The 17,377-nt window shown below is 59.1% G+C and overlaps 1 protein-coding gene across 2 annotated transcripts; it reads right to left on the bottom strand.

The window, feature by feature from the left end:
• Positions 1-663: 663 nt before the first annotated feature.
• On the bottom strand, positions 664-17,354 carry MSANTD1 (Myb/SANT-like DNA-binding domain containing 1). Of its 2 annotated transcripts, XM_011935374.1 has the most exons (6): positions 17,003-17,354; positions 16,265-16,700; positions 15,016-15,096; positions 12,171-12,435; positions 8,247-8,522; positions 5,105-5,993 (listed from the first exon to the last, which is right to left on the bottom strand). In XM_011935374.1, the coding sequence occupies exons 4-6, from the start codon at positions 12,422-12,424 to the stop codon at positions 5,753-5,755; spliced, it is 771 nt and encodes a 256-aa protein (XP_011790764.1). In that variant the 5' UTR covers positions 12,425-12,435; positions 15,016-15,096; positions 16,265-16,700; positions 17,003-17,354; the 3' UTR covers positions 5,105-5,752. The 2 variants fall into 2 exon arrangements, with proteins under 2 accessions (XP_011790763.1, XP_011790764.1); XM_011935373.1 differs by lacking the exons at positions 15,016-15,096; positions 16,265-16,700; positions 17,003-17,354 and adding an exon at positions 664-744 and having other exon boundaries at positions 5,825-5,993; positions 12,171-13,119.
• Between the last annotated feature and the right edge of the window lie 23 nt (positions 17,355-17,377).

The raw sequence follows: 17,377 nt of genomic DNA, 5'->3' as shown, positions 1-17,377 counted from the left end.
CTTCTCTCTCTCCCCACGGCTCCGATCCCCCTACAGCCTTCTCTCCCTGGAAAGCACGTCTCTTATACTGGATACTCATGTGTTTACTGTTGATCTAGCCCCACCCTCAACTTGAAACCCTGTAAAGACACAGATTTGTATCTGCTTTCCACCTGACTCTATCCCCAGTGCCTACAAGGCAGCAGGGGGTCCCTCCAGGCCCTCTTGGGGGCACGGTTCCCACGTGCTGTGATGACACCACCCAGTGGCAGGGAGGGTCCCTTTGTGTGATGGTGCCCGTGTGTCCCCCGATCGCCAGGGAGCCAGCTCCGGGTACCGGGCAAGGACAGATGAGGCTCGCTCAGGTCAGCTGTGTGCACGCTCCAGCACTCAGACAGTGGCTCTCAGGTCTCGGCCTGTGGGTCTCCAAGGGTCCCTGAGGCTGCAGCTGCTTTCATCATAGTCTGATGATCATGGGGTCTTCACGGGGTCTTCACTGAGCTGACGTGGGCACTGATGTGGCGAGACCCGAGCAGGAACGCAGGCAGGCCCCCGCCCTGGTGCAGCCCTGAGGGGTTTGCGCACCGCACAGCTGCAGTGCAAAACGCCGGTCACTTCCAAACGTCCTTGATGGAGTGAAAATGGTCGCGTGTGTGAGGTCTTGACCCCGGAGTCCACGTCTTTTCAACGTTCTGCCTGAGCAATCGGAAGGCGTACCTGCCCCACGGACACGCTGGGGAAATGCAGCTGCGCTGCCATCTGGATCTGGAACACACGTATGGAGCACACTTTTTACTCGAAAAAAGGATGTACAAAAACTCTGGTTGTTCGGCCTTGGGTATCCTGACAGACTTTTTTTTTTTTTGAAAATGAACAAAGTGAGCCTGTAAGCCCGTCTGATTCAAAGAAAATAGCTGACAGCATTTGTTACCAATGATAAAATTCAAGCTTTCATGCAAAAATCATAATTCTGAAATTCTGTATCCACCACCATGAGCTCATCACCTTTCCAGCTTAAAGACTTTTCTAAGATTGGTGACATCACCAAAAGTGATTTTAAAATACCTATTGAGGAACTGTGTCAGCATTTGGAATCTCCGCATAACTTAGTGAACCAAAGGCCCAGCGTGTGAGGTCACAGAAGCGTGATGGACAGAGTCCATGAAGCACAAGACAGACCAACAGATTCTCCTGAAATGAAATGGAAGTTCACTGATAGGGTTTCAGATTCCACATACAACCAGCCAGTACAAAACCACCACCTGTGGGCCGGGCGCGGTGGCTCACGCCTGTAATCCCAGCACTTTGGGAGGCCAAGGCAGGTGGATCACAAGGTCAGGAGATTGAGACCATCTTGGCTAACATGGTGAAATCCCATCTCTACAAAAATGCAAAAAATTAGCTGAGTGTGGTGGCCGGTGCCTGTAGTCCCAGCTACTTGGGAGGCTGAGGCAGGAGAATGGCGTGAACCCGGGAGGCAGAGCTTGCAGTGAGCCAAGATCACGCCACTGCACTCCAGCCTGGGCGACAGAGCAAGACTCCGTCTCAAAAAAAAAACAAAAAAAACCACCTGTCCAGTGTTGGAAGAGGATCAAAGAAGAATATCCCAATTATTTGCAAAGGTTATTAAAATGTTCCTTTTCTTTTCAAATACACATCTGCGTAAGGCTTAGATTCTCCATTCACCCCTATACTTCACAACCAAAACACCCCCACAGCGGACAGACTGGAGCCTGATGAGAGGCCAGTGGGCTTCTCTTAAGCCAGAGATTTACAACAATGTAAAACTATGCCACACTTCTCCCAAAAACTTTTTGTTTTGGAAAATACATTTTTCATACAATTGTTATTTATGTTAATATGTTGTGGATTTATTGCTATTTTGAAATGAATACATGTTTTCCAAAGGTCTCAGGTTTAATTTCTAATAAGGTATCTAATGTGTATTAATATTGGTCATTAGAACTCACAGAAGCAAAAGTTCTTTGGTACTTTTAATGATTTTTTTTTTTTTTTTGAGACAGAGTCTCGCTCTGTCGCCCAGGCTGGAGTGCAGTGGTGCGATCTCGGCTCACTGCAAGCTCCGCCTCCCAGGTTCATGCCATTCTCCTGCCTCAGCCTCCCAAGTAGCTGGGATTACAGGCACCCGCCATCACGCCCAGCTAAGTTTTGTGTTTTTAGTAGAGACGGGGTTTCACCGTGTTAGCCAGCATGGTCTCCATCTCCTGACCTCGCGATCCACCTGTCTCGGCCTCCCAAAGCGCTGGGATTACAGGTGTGAGCCACCGCGCCCGGCCCACTTTTAATGATTTTTAAGAGTGTTGAGGGGTCCTCAGTTTGAGGACAGCTGCTGCAGGGTGGCCTGTCTAGGAGTGGCACTGCCCAGGGAAGGAAACGTGTTTCTTCAGCTTTAGGAGGGGACACAAATTGTCCCTGGAAGTGGCTATACCACGTCCCACCAGCATCGCAGGAGTCTCCATTTCCCGACGTTCGTCCTGGCCTCCAGCAGCCACATGATCTCAGTCTGTGGTTCCAACTCCGCGACTCCGAGGGAGGCCGAGCGGTCTTCTCACGCTGACTGGCCTTGGACTTTCGGCCCTGTTCTTTCTTCATGTGAATGTAAACATCATCGTGTCCACTTCAGAACCAAAAAGCGGCATTATTGAGAGTGTGGTTGGAATGACATTAATAAAATGATGACATTGACTTTGGAGCTTTCGGGAGTGTGCTAAGTTTCTCCAGCTCAATAAGACTGCATAGTTCTCTTCCGTATGGGTCCCGTTCCTTCTGGGTTAAATTCACTCCAACTCTGAATGGGACATTTCTTCATTCTCATTTTCAACAAGTTTCAGCCGGTTTAAAGAGCTCCCAGTCTTTTGTACATTTGGCTTTCCGGGTATACAAAAATGAGATGTGAAAACAAAGGTACCTCTACTTTCTTCATCTCTCCTCCTGCTTCTTTTGTTTATTTATCTTAATGCATCAGCTAAAAACGTCAAAACAACATGGAATACTACAGGCGAAAAGCAGGCACATCTGCCTGGCTCCTGGTTTTGGTTTTCAGTGTTAACACGCTGCTTTGCTGAATCTTATCAAATATTTTAGCAATGGCTAACAGCATCATTGTTTTCCTCCTTAATGAACCAACAACTAAGGAAGAAATCAGAAGGTTGTCAATGACATGCTGCTGCTGAACGGCACCTACCCCAGGAGATTCCACAGCTGAGTTCTGCTGACCTGAGATGCTGCTGCTGCAGCCTGGAGGAGCACGGGCAGCGCCTGCCCCTTCTCTAAGGTGGTGGAAAGCGGCATGAATCACCAACTCTGATTAGAGAGGGCGAGAAGAAAACAGACCAAAACCACTTCTAACCCAAGCACAGCAGCGCCTCGCGGTGTGCCTTCCCAGACGCCTGGCAGCTACTGCAGTCCCAGTGCGTCATGGCTGACTCTAGAGCGATTTCAAGGTGAAGAAGTCACTACATCATTTAGAACCTCCATCTGCTACGTCTTGCGGGAGCGTCCAGCCTAACCTTCCTGCCAGGGCCACGGGCACCCTTCCCTCTCGAGGGCTTGGGGCTGGCTCCCTGTTAAGAGGCTCGGGAACCCCACACTGGCCCCGTGGGAGCTGCTAGCCAGCCTCAGTGGTCAGCAGCCGGGGGCAGATGCCTGTGTCATGGCTGGGTCCCCAGCATCTAGGGTGGCACAGGTGCCCAGTGGGAGCCCAGTGTGTTTGTTAAGCAAATGATTTCTTAGCAGTGTCTTGATTATGAGGTGGGTGGGTCCCTGGGCTGGAAACTGGCCAGGGCAAAAGCTCCCAAAACTCAGGCCCGCATCACTAGATGTGCCCACATCCTCTGTCCTGGGGCCACCCTTCCTTCTGCTTCTCGGCAGGCGCTGTGGCAGCCACACTGGCTTGCAAAGGCCGGCTCTGTGCGTCTCTTCCCAACCACAGGGTCAGCGGCGTCACCTGGCATCTGGAAACTGGCACTGCAGTGCTGGCTGCTGCGCCCTCCTCCCGCCACTGCTGCTGCTCATTAACCCCTCACGACACTCTGCCTCTCACCCCACAGCAACGTGGGCCGAGTCCTCGTCACACAGGCTCTGGGGAGATCGCTGAGGAGGGTGGGAGCTCCAGGACCCTCAGAGCAAAGTGAATCCTTCTTGCCCAGCTCCTCTCTGGGCGCCACAGAGCACGCCGGCCTCTCCTTCACACAGGCAGGCCTAGGGCATCCTCCACACCACCATGGTCCACAGGCTGCTCCCACGCCCAGTGGAGCCCAAGCTACTCCCTTGCCTGGCGGACCTTCAGACCCCATAGAGGGTTGGAGGAGCTGCTGCTGCCTGTCACAGGATGAACACAGCACTGCCTGGCAGGATATCTGCCTCCACGCCTGCCTCTGCACCTGTCTCTGCAGCTGTCTCCATGGCCTGCTCACCTGGCAGCCAGAGGGAGATTTTCTGAACCCTGAGTCAAACCATGCTGTCCACCTGCTGACCCACCTGCCAAGAACCTTCTATTTGGGCGGCAACTTGCCTAATTCCAGGAGGTGACTCAAACACACCTGGCCCCAGCCTTCTTTGCAGCCAGGGCAAGAAATGCCCAAGTCCTGGCCAAGGAGGCTTATAGAGAATTCAACTTCTGGAAAGCTGGAGCTTCTGGAAAGAGTTTGCAACTGGTGGAAGGGCTGGCAGTGAGGTGAACTTGCAGCTGTGGCTGCTCCACCGCCCCCCTGTCCCCCGCGGATGTCAGACCCGGAGCTGCACTAGCCAAAACACTCCCACCAAGCTTGAAAAACACAAACACTCCTCCCCACGGGCTGCACCAGCCTCCGTGGACTGGCTGCTGGCGACCAGCCTCCTAGCTGCTCCTGGGGCTTGCTCCAGCGTCCTCTGCCTCTGGGCCTTCACACTGGCGATTCCTTGTGTGGCCACTGTTCCCAACTCCATGTAAGTCTGGTTCCGTGTCCTCACGCCAACCCCTCCCTTCCAGCACTTACCACAACCTGCAAGCATTTCTCTACTGACCCACTGGTCTTCCCCACATGGGAGCATAAGCTCCAAGAGGCCAGGGCCTTTGTGTCATCTACCATGACATCTCCAGAGCCCAGAACATCCAACAGGGCCGTGCATGGGAGCAGGCGTTACGACTTTTATTAGTGTCATTGCTAAGGAGGCAGTACAAACACCTGACGCTCCAAACAGAGCCGAACAAAAGCCTCCCGGAAGGCTCCCTGGGGTTGTCATCAGGCGTGGGAGGCCAGGTAAGGACAGACGCAGAGGTCCTGGTGAGGGAGGACACAGGTTCCCTTCAGGGCAGAGTTTTCCCCCCAGCTCCAGCCTGCCCCGACCCATTTGCCTCTGCTTTCATTTTTGGGATCCATCCATCAGGGCATCCTCACCAAGTCAGCAACAGCAAACCGTGCGGTCCAGGCAAGAATGAAAAAGTATACATTTAATATCAAAGCCATGTCAAGTATTATTGATAGTAACGACACTGGAGAGTGGCTCTAGGATGTTCTTACTCAGAGTGACCCCCGGAGGCCCTGGCCTGTGTCTGAGGAAGGGCGTTCATGCTGGAGACTGGAGCCTCACGGTCCCCAGGGCCTGGGGGTTCCTCAAAACACCCCTCAGAAGGGACATCCCACCAGAGGCCAGGTGGAAGGCGGTCTCCTCTCACGGGGCGGCCCCCTTGCCCGCCTGGCCTGAATGACCTGCCCTGGGTGGCCCAAGCAGCACCACCAACCGCCCGGCCCCGCCGCCACCACCTGCTGGCCTAGACGCTGGACTTGGTGATGATCCTCTCCAGCAGACTCATCATGCGTTCCTGCAGCTGCAGGCTCTGCACCTGCAGGATGTGCTGCTGGTCCAGCACGCGGCGCACCTCGCGGCAGGTCTCCTCCACGGCGCGGCTCAGCCTGCGCTGCTCCTCCACCATGGCCTCCAGCAGCCGCAGCTGCTTCTTCTGCAGGTGGCAGCTCTGCACCTTGCGCTTCTTCACCGGTCGCTCCTCCGACCTGGAAGGACAGCGCCAGCTGTGAACGTGCTGGCCACAGAGCCTGGGCACACCGGGGGCCTCACTGGACCCTCCCAATTATCCTACTAGGCAATTGGGGAAACTGAGGCCCCAGGGAGTCAGGTCACTTACTCGGGGTCTCATATTCCATGTGCAAAGGAGGGGCCAAAACCCACCCCCTTTGACAGTAAGAAAGTAACGGGGTGGCCAGGCACGGCAGCTCACACCCGTAATCCCAGCACTTTGGGAGTCTGAAGCAGGTGGATCGCCTGAGGTCAGGAGTTCAAGACCAGCCTGGCCAACATGGTGAAACCCCATCTCTGCTAAAAATACAAACATTAGCCAGGCGTTGTGGCAGGCTCCTGCAATCCCAGCTACTCGGGAGGCTGAGGCAGGAGAATCGCTTGAACCCAGGAGGTGGAGGTTGCAGTGAGTCAAGATCGTGCCACTGCACTCTGCACAAGAATGAGACTCTGTCTCAAAAAAGAAAAAGAAAATGAATAGAAAGAAAGAGAGGCCACAGGCATTGCCATCCTTTGCAACTAGCAGACGACCCCAAGGACCAGGGTCCCAGGACAATCCATACCCCTTCAGTCTGGAAAGGGCGGGATGTTCTGGGCTGCAGAGGGGCACATCCTGCCAGGGAGCATCCCTCACCCACCGAGCTGGGTAGGTGGGGGCTCAGCCCCAGTTCACGCCCAAGGGTGGAGAGGCCACACCCAGGGAGAGAAGAAGGCAGGGGTGGGGGGTGCTGGGTAGTGCGGAGTACTCAGGACACCTGTAGGGAAGCCAGAGACCACCAGCCCCACCCGGCCTTAGGCAGATGGGGAAACTGAGGTCCCAGAAGGAAGGGCCTGAGATGTGAGCCCCTTTTCCCTTTTATCTCCCGGTGGCCTAGAAATGGGGCCAGCACACCTTGGCAGAGAGGCAGGAGGACAGGCACCTAGAGGGTGTGGGGCCCACAAGAGGCCTGGGCTCTCTCCCCAGGCCCTTGGAGCTCTGGTAGAGGTGGCAGGTAAAGGCAGTCCAGCCCTGTGGGCACCTCCTGAGCGCTCTGCTGCTGGGGTAGGGGCCATCCGTGGTCTCAGCAGACCTCCCTGAAGGGCAGGGAGCTGCCAAAACCCACAAACCCCAAGGCCCTGCTCCAGTGCCTGCTCACCCCTGGCCCATACTCTGCTGGGAGCTGGGAGCGCGCAGCCAATCCCAGGGGCAGGAGCGCAGCGCTTTGTTCCTGATCAGGGAGGGCAGCCTCCACGCCCCAGCCCTGTGCAAGGCCCCAGGCAGCTGAATCCGGGAACTGGGCTCAGACCACAGGAACAACAGCCATAAATCTCAGGCCTCCTGCTGGTTCCTTCTAGCTGCCAGCAAAAGTGTTTTTGTCTCAGGTCTTCAGTGAGAAATCCTGAGTCGAGCAGCAGCCCCTGGCACGGGAGGTGCCGGCCTAGGGGGACCCTCCTCGGAGACGCCTTCCTCACCCCACCTCCTGACGGAAAGACTTGAAGACCAGGGCAGGGGAGAAGCTGTGACTCAAATCCACAATCTTCCTGTTCTTGCCTCCAAATGGCCAACTTCTATTTTACCTTGAAAGCCCACCCCAAATGTCCCCTCCTCCAAAGCACCTTCTCTGGGCTCGCCGGGCCCACCCCGCAGGTGTCTGTCCTGCGTGCTGCCTGGCTCCCGGCTGCCTTGTGAATATCTCGCAGGCACAGTCACGCGGCCGGCACAGGCCTGATCTGAAGTGTGGGATGGACGGCAGAGGGGGTGGGCCATCCCCACGGCACCACGTGATGAGGTGCAGCCCGACACCCTCCCCAGCGCAGAGGGGCCGCCGGCCTGTGAGGGCGGGGTCCGTGTGGGGTGAGGGAGGCCACAGGGGTCGCATTCTTGGGTCTGGGGCTTGGTCTCCCTCCGTGTGCCGGGCCCTGTGCTGTGTCTTCCCTCCCACGATGCTCCCAGCCACCCTCTGAGAAAGGTACTGATTTATCCCCATTTTATAGGAGGGAGACTGAGGCCAGAGAAGTCAAGGAACTTTCCATGAAGCTCAAAAGTGATGGAGGTGGGAGACGAACTCGGTCTGCCTGTGGACACTAAAGCCCTTCCTGGTCTGAGGCCGCCTGTCCCTGGAGGTGCTGCCCGCAGCCACGGCCTCTGCAACCACTGCGACCGCCGCCGCCCTCGCCGCTCCCAGTCCCTTTCTCTAAATGGTGGGGGCTGAGACACTCCAGGGCAGGGGAAGGACAAGCAGACACACTACCTGAACTTAAGGGACAGTAAGCTGGAGGAGCTGTCGGAGCGATCGTCCTCGAAGCGGCCTTCGTAGGAGCACTGGGTATACGGGAAGTACAGAGGGGTGGACTTAGCGGGCGGCGACAGGGACGCCTCGGTCTGGGATGTGGAGGGCCCCGGCGGCTGGCTGTCCGGCAGTTTGCCATCACAGGACTCGGGGACCTTGGCCAGAATCCCATCAATGGCTAGGTAATAGGGCCAGTCGGGCGGGGCGGACTCGCTATCTGTCATGCATTTTAATTTCCTGAAACGAGAGACACAAGAGCCAAGGGTGAGAAACAGAGCTGGCCCAGCCCCTGTCCTGCCCGGCCTCAGCAGAGGGGCGCACCACGCCGGCACAGGCCGGAGCCGCTCTCAGCCAGCAAGGGCCTCCCCAGCAAAATCGGCCAGGCTCCAGGGTCAAGATGACATTGGACTTAGAAAGAAGCCAGGCTTCAGGACCTCAACGGGCTCAGATGTTAAAAAGGAAGCACGCGTCCCAGTATGACTAAGGTTATCTGTGCGTGCTGGGACCTTGGGGCTGGTCCTATTGCTTTTCCCTCACTTTTGTGTAGTTTCTAGACTCTCTGCAGTGAGCAAATACTGCTTTTTAAAGAAGTCATTTTGAAAGGTAGAGTAATAAGGTATTGTTGTAATAATAAGGTATTACAAGATACATAAGTACAGTGATAATATTTTGTAATAGAATAACTGTGCTGTTCGGGAGAGAGTGCCTCAGGGAGCGACAGCCACTGGCGTTAGAGCACAGGCTTCAGTGTCCACAGCCCTGAGTCAGTATCTCATCTCCACACTTCGCTGTGTGACCTTGGGCAGGTTCATTCACCTCTCTGAGCCTCTGTGTTTAGATCCATGACATGGGGATGATCGAAGTAAGCTCCTCCCCCAGACGCAGGGCAGATTTAATAAAGCAAACAGCAGGCTGGGCTCCCATGCCATGCCATTCTTGGTTGAACCTACAGTCTGGGCAGGAGCCTAGATCCAGCACTACAACCTGCAACCTGCCCAGAGGCCCTGGGGTGGGCCGGATGGGCCCCTTCCCACACTGCCTGATGCCTCATTACCACTGGCACCCCCTGTGCCCACCTACTCCCACAGACAGGTCCTGCCCTCTGAGAGGCTAAGTCCCCAGGCCTCCCCTGGGCCTCTGGGAGGTCAAGGCAGGGGAGACAGGGCCCCAGGGCAGCCAGACAGCTCTGGCCAGGCCAGGAAAGAAGCCACAAGGTGGGGGTGAGGCAGGGGTTTCTGCCTCATCAGACCCAGTACCTCCTAAGGCCCAGAGCCCACCCCCTACTCTGCCTTTGGACAGAGTGCCCTGAGGCCGGGCTCCAAACCCACCCTGTGCTCGGAGTGGGCATCTCCTCTCTCCTACCCTTGTTACCTGCCAGGATGTAGCTGTTAGTCCCTGGAAACAATGAGCTGGCTTCTGAATGAGGTGCCCCCAGCAAACAGACACAGACAGATGGTGAGCAGGGGCTGCTGCCCAAGGTGGCACGTGGCTGCGAAGACACCAGCACAGAGTGTGTGGGGCCGGGCACTGAGTGCCCATCCCGAACCTCTGCCCCAGGCTTCTCTCTCTGCCCTACTTGAGCCAGCCCACTCTTTGGAGAAACAAGAAAAGGCCTATTCTCAGCGTAGGAGGTCCCCAACTGTACTTCAACAAACTACGCTCCACAGAACCAGCCACCCTCTCAGGCTTCTTCAGCCCAACAGCCTTAATATATAAAGAGCTCTTGTAAAAAAAAAAAAAAAAAAAAAAAAAAAAACGAGAAAAGCCTCTGCTATGGGGAGGCTGGGGGTATAAAGAAAAAGGACAAAGATCGAGTCACCCAGCCACAGCTCCCTCTGCTAAGGATTGTGTGGCCTTGGGCAAGTCCTCTCATGCTCTGGGCCTCAGCTTCCCCTTTGGTGAACGAAGGCTGACTGTGGCAGCTCTGAGGGGCTGCCGCGTGCTTCGTCAACCGTGATGTGCTGTGCACCGGCGCAGCCCTTGCCCCGCCAGACTGCAGGGTCTGGAGTGGAGGCCCCCACTCTGCTGCACCCTCATCTCCCGGCCTCCGGGAATGGAGACAGAAACCCTCCCCTGGGACTCTGAAGAGGCTTTCAGCATAAATAATGAATAACCTGGCCAGATACCAACCAGAGCCAGCCGGGGAGGCGGTGCCCGTGAATTCCTGAGTCAGAGGGGAGCCTGCTGGACCAGTCGCGGCCACCTCCCACCGCCCTCTGTGTCCCTTCCTCACCAGGTGCCTGAGCAGGGCTAGGAGGCCGCGGGAACCGTGGGGCCATGGGCAGCTGCCTGCGTCCCCTGAGCCTCTGAAGACGCGCAGGCTCACACCTAGCCCTCACGTTGCAAGCCAGCCGCTCAAAGCCAACATCCGTCACGCTCAGCACCCCAGGTCCCAGCTTGGGGGCCTGGCGAGGGGCCTTTGGGCAGGGCCAGGCACCGGAGCCCTCCTTCAAGACTCAGAAAAAAACAAATCAACACAACTGAAAGCGGAGACCCCACAGCCTGGCGGTCTGTCCAGGGCCTTGCTGGGCCTCTTCCCTGCTCCCACCAGGGCCGGGGACTAGGGCTCCCCTTCTGCTGTGCTGGAGGCTGGCTCCTCGCCTGCGGGGGGCAGTGGGGGTTGCCTCTCCCACAAGTGGGTCAGGTGCTCCCAGCCTCACCTGCGTGACCCGGAGGTGGAGCAGCTGCGTGAGGCGCCCCCAGGGCAGCCCCTCCCATCCTGGAAGCTGGCAGGCTCTCCGGTAGCCCCAGGCCCAGCCCGGTCCAGGCCGCCCACAGGGCCCGGTGCTCTCGGCCGCCATTCTCGCCCTGCAGCTTCCAGCTCTTGCTGCCAGCCTCGCTCTGTGCAAGACCCGCCCCACACCCAAAACCATCACCCCACACCTGTGACCTTCACCACACACCCATGACCTTCACACCCTGTAAGACCCTCACCGTACCTGTGACCCCACCTGTGCCTGACACCTTCACCCCACCATGACCCCCACCCACCCGTGACCCTATCCTAATGGGCTGGGGACCCGCGCACTTTAAGATGCTAGGTGTGTGGGACCACAGCCGTCCCCTCCTAGGTGCCAGTGCCTCCGTGGCTGGGTGGTCCCCTCTGGCCTTCCCTGCAGGTTGCCGGGGCAGGAAGGGCCCACCTGCCGTGTGGCGGGAGCAGAGGTGGGGCCAGGCCGGAACCCCCCACGCTGGGAGTCCTGGGCCAGGGCAGGGCTCCAGCTCTTTCTTCTTCGCACAGTAAGCCCTGCCCACGCGCTGGCCGGTCCTGCGCCTCACCTGGTGATTTCTGGGAACACCCCACCCTAACCCTAGGGCCAGCCCCAGTGGGGCTCACAAGCTCATGGCAGAGGCTCAGTGGATGTTCCAAGTCACAGAGCACTGAGCCTCCTTCTCACTTGCAGTCTCAATTCCCCAGTGGCATAGTAGGCCCCTGAAAGCCCTGCTGAGCTTGGGAGCCTGGTGGTGGGGAGGGCACTGGCAGCCGCCGCCTCCCTATGGGAGAGGAGGGTGTGAGGTCAGTGAGCACCACCATGAGTGATGCTGCCTCCAAGGGACACTGCCTAGACCGCCCATACGTCCTGGGAGCCATCCTGGCCTCTGCCCAGTACCAGCCCCACCCCTGCTACCCCTCAGTTCTTAGACCGCTTTCCTGCCCTTGCTGGGCCTCAGTTTCCCCACTTCCCCCATGGAAGGCTGCACACACGGTTTCCGTGGGCCCCGTCTCACCCCGTGGGATTCTGCCCATACCCGGCCAGAGGAGACCGACAGGCAGGCCAGGACCCACATATCCTCCCGAGTCAGAGCTCTGAGAGAGCCAGGAGCGGCCGCCAGGCCCGGTGCCGCCTGTCCTGGGGGGCCCGCATGGCGCGCGCGCCCACCCACCTGTACTGGAAGGTCATGTTGGTGATCTTGATCTTGATCTCCTCCCCCAGCCTGCGCTCGCCGGTCATCTCGAAGAGCTTGCTGGCCATCTTCTCGTACACCTTGGCGTTGCGCTTGGTCTGCTTGAGCTCGTCGAAGAACTCCTCCCAGACCAGCATGAGGCCGCGCATCTCGGCGTCGGTCCAGTTGCGGGCCCGCCGGTGCTTCTCCGCCTGGGGAGACACCAGGTAGCCGGGCCCCTCGGCCGCCGCCATGCTCCAGGCGCCTGGAGGGTGAGAGAGCGGCTCAGCGAGGCCCCCGGCCCGGCCCCACGCACCATGGGCGGGAGGCGCCGCTCACGCTCGCTCGAAGGCAGCTCCACGCTCAAAATGGGGCCTACATCTGACAGGCAGGAATTTAGTTAAAAGCTTTTAAACGGGAAACGTCATTTTGATGTCACGTTTCCATAGCAACAGAGCAACTGCATAAGCTACAACAACAGAAACCTTTTAACTGAAAGCCCAGGAATCAGGGCCGCACTGACGGGCCATCAATATTGCAGCGAGCGGGCCAGGCCCAAACCCAGCGGCCCAGCTCCTGGCCCTGCCTCCCACCACCGCCCAGGCGATGGGCCCCCAGTTCAGTGCCGTCCCGGCTCACGCAGGCCAAGAGGGAGACTCGGGTGGGACCAGGCAAGGAGAAAAGGGGCAAAAGGTGGGAGAAACAGAAAGGACAGGAGACAAGGAGGCTGAGTCCCCCAATGCTGGCCACTGGCCCTGGCGGGAGTCCTGGGCTGTGGGACCTTAAGCTCCCTCAGAAGGCCTCTGCCAGGCTGAACTGGGGCTGGGCCCTGGGACCCCGAGTCTCCTGGTTCTGGGGTCCTAGGGCTGGGCCCTCACAAGAACCCCACATCCCCACCCTTTGCTCCTTTTGCTTCTCTTGCTCCGGCACCCAGGCGCCCTGGGCCTCAGGTCTGTGGACACTGGAAGCCCAGGTTGGTCAGAACCAGGCCCTGCCCAGAGGTGCAGTCACAGGGTGCACAGATACAGGCCTCTGGCACCAGCTGGCGAGGAGAGCAGGGACAGCAAAGGTGAGCTCTGTTTGAGACACAGGAGGGAATCGGCCCAGCAAGCCAGGGGGAGGCCACAGGGCACTCCTGGGAAGAGCCATGGGCATGGCAGGGCACAGCCTGGGTACGCAGGGAGCTGATGGGCAGCCAGATTCAGCACGGCATGTGGAGATGGGGCTCGAGGCCCAGGCTGCGGAGCGGGCCCTGAGGGAATGAGATGCCCCCAGGCTTCTGGGGGACCACAGCCTGCCCAGAGCCCCAGGTGCGGCAGAATAGGAGCGTGTGGCCTGGGGGTTCTGCTCGGAGTAGTGCCCCCCCAAAGGCATCAGCACCCAAAATGTAACACACGCAAGCCAGGCAGGGCTCTGTGGAGCCCATGGCACCTGTGCAGGATGGGCCGTGCTGAACGCGGTACCCAGGCTAAACGCCACTGTGGTCAGCAGAGGGACAGTGGGCAGCCCCCTGCCCTCCTCAGGCCTGACCAACTGCAGGAGACTCTCAGGTGTGGGCTGCCGCAGGAAGGGCAGCTGAGCCTGGAGTGGGGAGGCATCATCAGCCTCTGCTCGCTGCCCCTGCCGTCCTCTGAGGCACCTGGGAGGCGGAACTAAGGTTCTCAGAGGAAGAGGGCAGGGGCGTGGCGGGGGTGCCTGGCCCCACTGTGGGTGCCTAGCATGGGGAGGGTGACCTGGGGCTCCGTCTTGCCCGCAGTCAGGATAGGAAAGTGTATGGGGAGGGCCCCAGGGATATGTGAGGGACTCAGAGGGGTCTCTGCACCCCTACACCGGGTTCCTGGTCCAGGCCTGGCCCTACTATCAGCCCCGTGAGACTAGTCCAGCCCCTTCCATTTGGGCCTCTGGAGGCACCATCCCTACCGCCTGGCACGGGGCATGGGAGGGCCCACAAGGCCCCCTCTGCTCAGTTGAGCCCTGGGTGCTGGGGGCTGGCGCAGAGCTCTGTGGAGTGCCTGCAGGGGAAGGAGGGACTAGAAGGTCCACCTCCTCTAGGAAGCCCTGGCTGCTCAGGAACAGGGTTCGGCCCTTTCCAGTGAGGTCGGAGACCTGTCCGAATGCCCTTTCCGTAGCCGTGACTCCAAGGGCAGAGGTGGGGCTGACTTCCAGCATCTCTTGGCACCTCCCGGCATGGCACAAGGGGTACGCAGAAAGTCATGGCGTCCCAGCAGTGGGTTCTGGGTGCAGCTCTAGCGACTCAGCATGGACCTTAGTCATGTCCTCCCCGCTAGCCTGTTTCCTCACCTCTACAACAGGGGTAACAGGATCTGACTATCTCACCCAGCATGGTGCTGGCTAAGGGGGCACAGCCCTCCCAGAACCCTGCCCCCTACCCCCTTCCACAAATCCACTTGGAGCTGCTGGAGACAGCGTCAGGCCTACTGTCCTGGCTGAAGGGGCAGCTGCTGGCCAGTGGGCACCACCACCACTGCTGGGGGCCCCACCTGACGGCTCTAGAGGAAGCACCTATACCCCTGCCTGCTCGAGTTCCAGTGGGCACAGGGAGACAGAGCCCTGCCTGGCAGGGTGCCACCCCACACTCGCACCATCCTCCAGGCAGCATTTCCAGGGTAAAAGGCTCAACTCCAACCCTCTCTTCCTGGGCTCAGTGCACACGGGAGACCCTGGGCAGGGCAAGCTCTGCGGCCTTTCCTGAGTCAGAGTCCTCACATTGACCTCTAATGTGAGGACAAGAACTGGGCAGGCAGCAGATGGCAGCACCAGGCACCCAGCTGCCCTTGCCTGGGAGGGTCCCTGCATCTGTCCCCTATTGGGGAAGGGCTTGGACCTTGGCACAGCTGCGTGGCCTGCTGGGACCCTTGGTTGCTGCGGGGTCTCCTAGGGCCAGGGGCTGGGTAACCAGCGGCCCCTGAGGGAGAAGGGGCAGGTCAGGCCTCGGCAGGAGCTGTCCCTGGTGGAGACTGGGGACGCAAGCAGGGCCCTGCTGTGCTCAGGCTAGGGGCATGCCACCTAGGCCTCTATTCCTAAATCATGAGGCTGGGCCCAACCAGACTCTCATCCTGCTCAGCATTTCTGGGTGGCTTTTCTGCCCCGCCTGACAGGCCAGTAGGACACGGGGACTGACCAAGGGAGGGGGCAGCAGGGCTCCTAAACACAGAAGCCCAGAGAGGAGGTGGGCATCCCACCGAGGGGCATCTTTCAGGAGCAGCAGTGGTGAGCGCAGCCTGTGCACATGGGTGGGGATTTGGCAGCCGAGGAGTTCAGGGCTTGGGTGAAGGCAGAGAACCACATGGAGTCCTGGGCCCAAATCATGGGGGCCCCTGGGCAGGCTCAGGAGCCTGGACTTCCCCAGAGCAATTGGGGCCAGGAAGGGAAGGATGTGGCCGACACTGCTGCCACTGGGGCAGGGTGGAAGGTTGGGCAGGTGGGCTGTCTGGAGGGTACAGGGGCCAGGATCCACCTCAGGACCAGCCTGTCCGAGCAGTTTTGGGGCCAGCTGCCTGATGAAGCGCGGAGGGGGGGGGGGGGCCCTATGCACACAAGGGGAACCCAGACCCGCAATTTTAAGCCCTCTGCCTCCAGGGATGCCCCGACCCTGACCTCCCAGGTCCACGGGGCCCACCCAGGGCCCAGACACACCCGACCAGTATACTTGGAGGCCTGGTGTGGGGTAGAGAAAGCCAGCCCCACCGGCAGGGCCTCCAGAGGACGTGGCTGCCAACAGGGCTGGGCCCTCTGGGTGGCTCAAGCCACTTGCCCAACAGGCAGCCAGGCTGCTGGGACTGCAGAACCTGGGGGACCCGCAAGGGATGCCCACATGGTTTCCCAAAAGAGGTCCTGGTGACGACACGAGGCCGGACCCACCTCTGCCCCCGGGCACTGTCACGGTGCTCACAGAGCAGACTCGTGGGCTCGCAGAGAATGCCTTTCCGCCGGCCCCACTGCAGGCTTCCCTGAGGGGTGCACCCCACACCCCCAGGAACGGGGCTTCCTCTGTCCTCAGCTGGCCGTGTCACATCACGTGGAGGCAAGGCCCCTACCCAGTCCCTTCTGTGGCGGCTCCACCTGGTACTCACCTCCCCCTGGCTACCTCCCTCATCTGACTTACAGTGCTCCACGCTCCACACAGGGGAAGCGACTTCCAGATCCTCTTTGGAACAAAGCCAGTAGCAGCCAAAACCAAACACCACCGAAGGCGCAGAGCACAGCCCCGGCAAGGGGACAGGGTGTGCTCCCCGATGAGGAAGAGGAAGGCTGTGCCGAGGGCAGCTCTGCCGTGGCAGGGGGAGGGATCGCAAAGCCCACGCATGAGCGGTTCGCCACTGCTTCCCACTGGACCCCGGCCCCTTTTCTTTCTGAAATTACCAGCCATGACACGTGTGCTAGGTATGCCAAGGGTCTGGCTGTCCACACCTGGACCAGGGAGAAGGGGGTGCTCCATTTCTCTGAAGTGACCAGAACTTAGGTAGCTCTGAAGGGAGAGGCCACTGGGGGGCCCTGGAGCGGTGTCACCTATGAGACAGATTTAGGGAGCTCAAGTGGCATGCCCTGCCCCAAATGCTTTGAGCAACTGGGGGAAATTTTTACCTGGCTGGGCCTGTCCACCACATCCCTCTGGCAGACTGATCCCCATCCTGCTCAGAGAAAGGTGGTCCCTGCACGTGCCTAAGGACAGCAGGCAGCAGAAGCTGCCCCCTCGGCCAACAGGCCCCCGTCTCTCCTGGCATGGAGAGCAGAGCAGGGAAAGAATGGGTGGACGACCCCTGCCAATTCGCCAGAACCAGACAGGACCTCAGCAAACACTGACTCAATACCCTGCACCAGAGGAAGCCACAGAGTTTTTGTTCTTGCAGGTTTTTGTTCTGCACCCCACGGTGACTACACCACCGACTACCAAGGCTTCCGAGAGGCGGGGCCGGAGCTTAGAAGCATCCCCGCTGGGCTGAGCAGAGGCTTCTTGGAGTAGGCGCTGGTTCAGACAGGAGAAACAAGCTAGGACAGACCGGGCAGGCCCTGTGGACACACAGCAGCCCAGGCCACACCAGAGGTGGGATGTGCCAGCTGCTTTGGGGGGTACCTGGGAGCACCTGGGTCAGGGACACAGGTGTCAATGGCCAAGGAGGTGGCAGGGTGGTGGGCCCTGTGAGAACACAGCTCTAGTCTGTGCTGGGCCTGATGACCTGCTCCAG

Source organism: Colobus angolensis, unplaced genomic scaffold (assembly GCF_000951035.1).
Source record: "Colobus angolensis palliatus isolate OR3802 unplaced genomic scaffold, Cang.pa_1.0 Scaffold143, whole genome shotgun sequence".
NCBI classification, from domain to species: Eukaryota; Metazoa; Chordata; class Mammalia; order Primates; family Cercopithecidae; genus Colobus; species Colobus angolensis.
Note: the sequence above shows the minus strand (reverse complement) of the source record. Positions and strands in the feature narration are given on the sequence as shown.

What these genes read in the sequence shown, in the direction of transcription:
- MSANTD1 (XM_011935373.1), bottom strand. Translation starts at nt 12,424, where the DNA reads ATGGCGGCGGCCGAGGGGCCCGGCTACCTGGTGTCTCCCCAGGCGGAG. An exon ending in AACATGACCTTCCAGTACAG is followed by an intron (nt 8,523 to 12,170) that starts GTGGGTGGGCGC and finishes CTCTCGTTTCAG; the next exon opens with GAAATTAAAATGCATGACAG. An exon ending in ACCAGCAGCACATCCTGCAG is followed by an intron (nt 745 to 5,824) that starts GTGCAGAGCCTG and finishes CGTGTGTTCCAG; the next exon opens with ATCCAGATGGCAGCGCAGCT.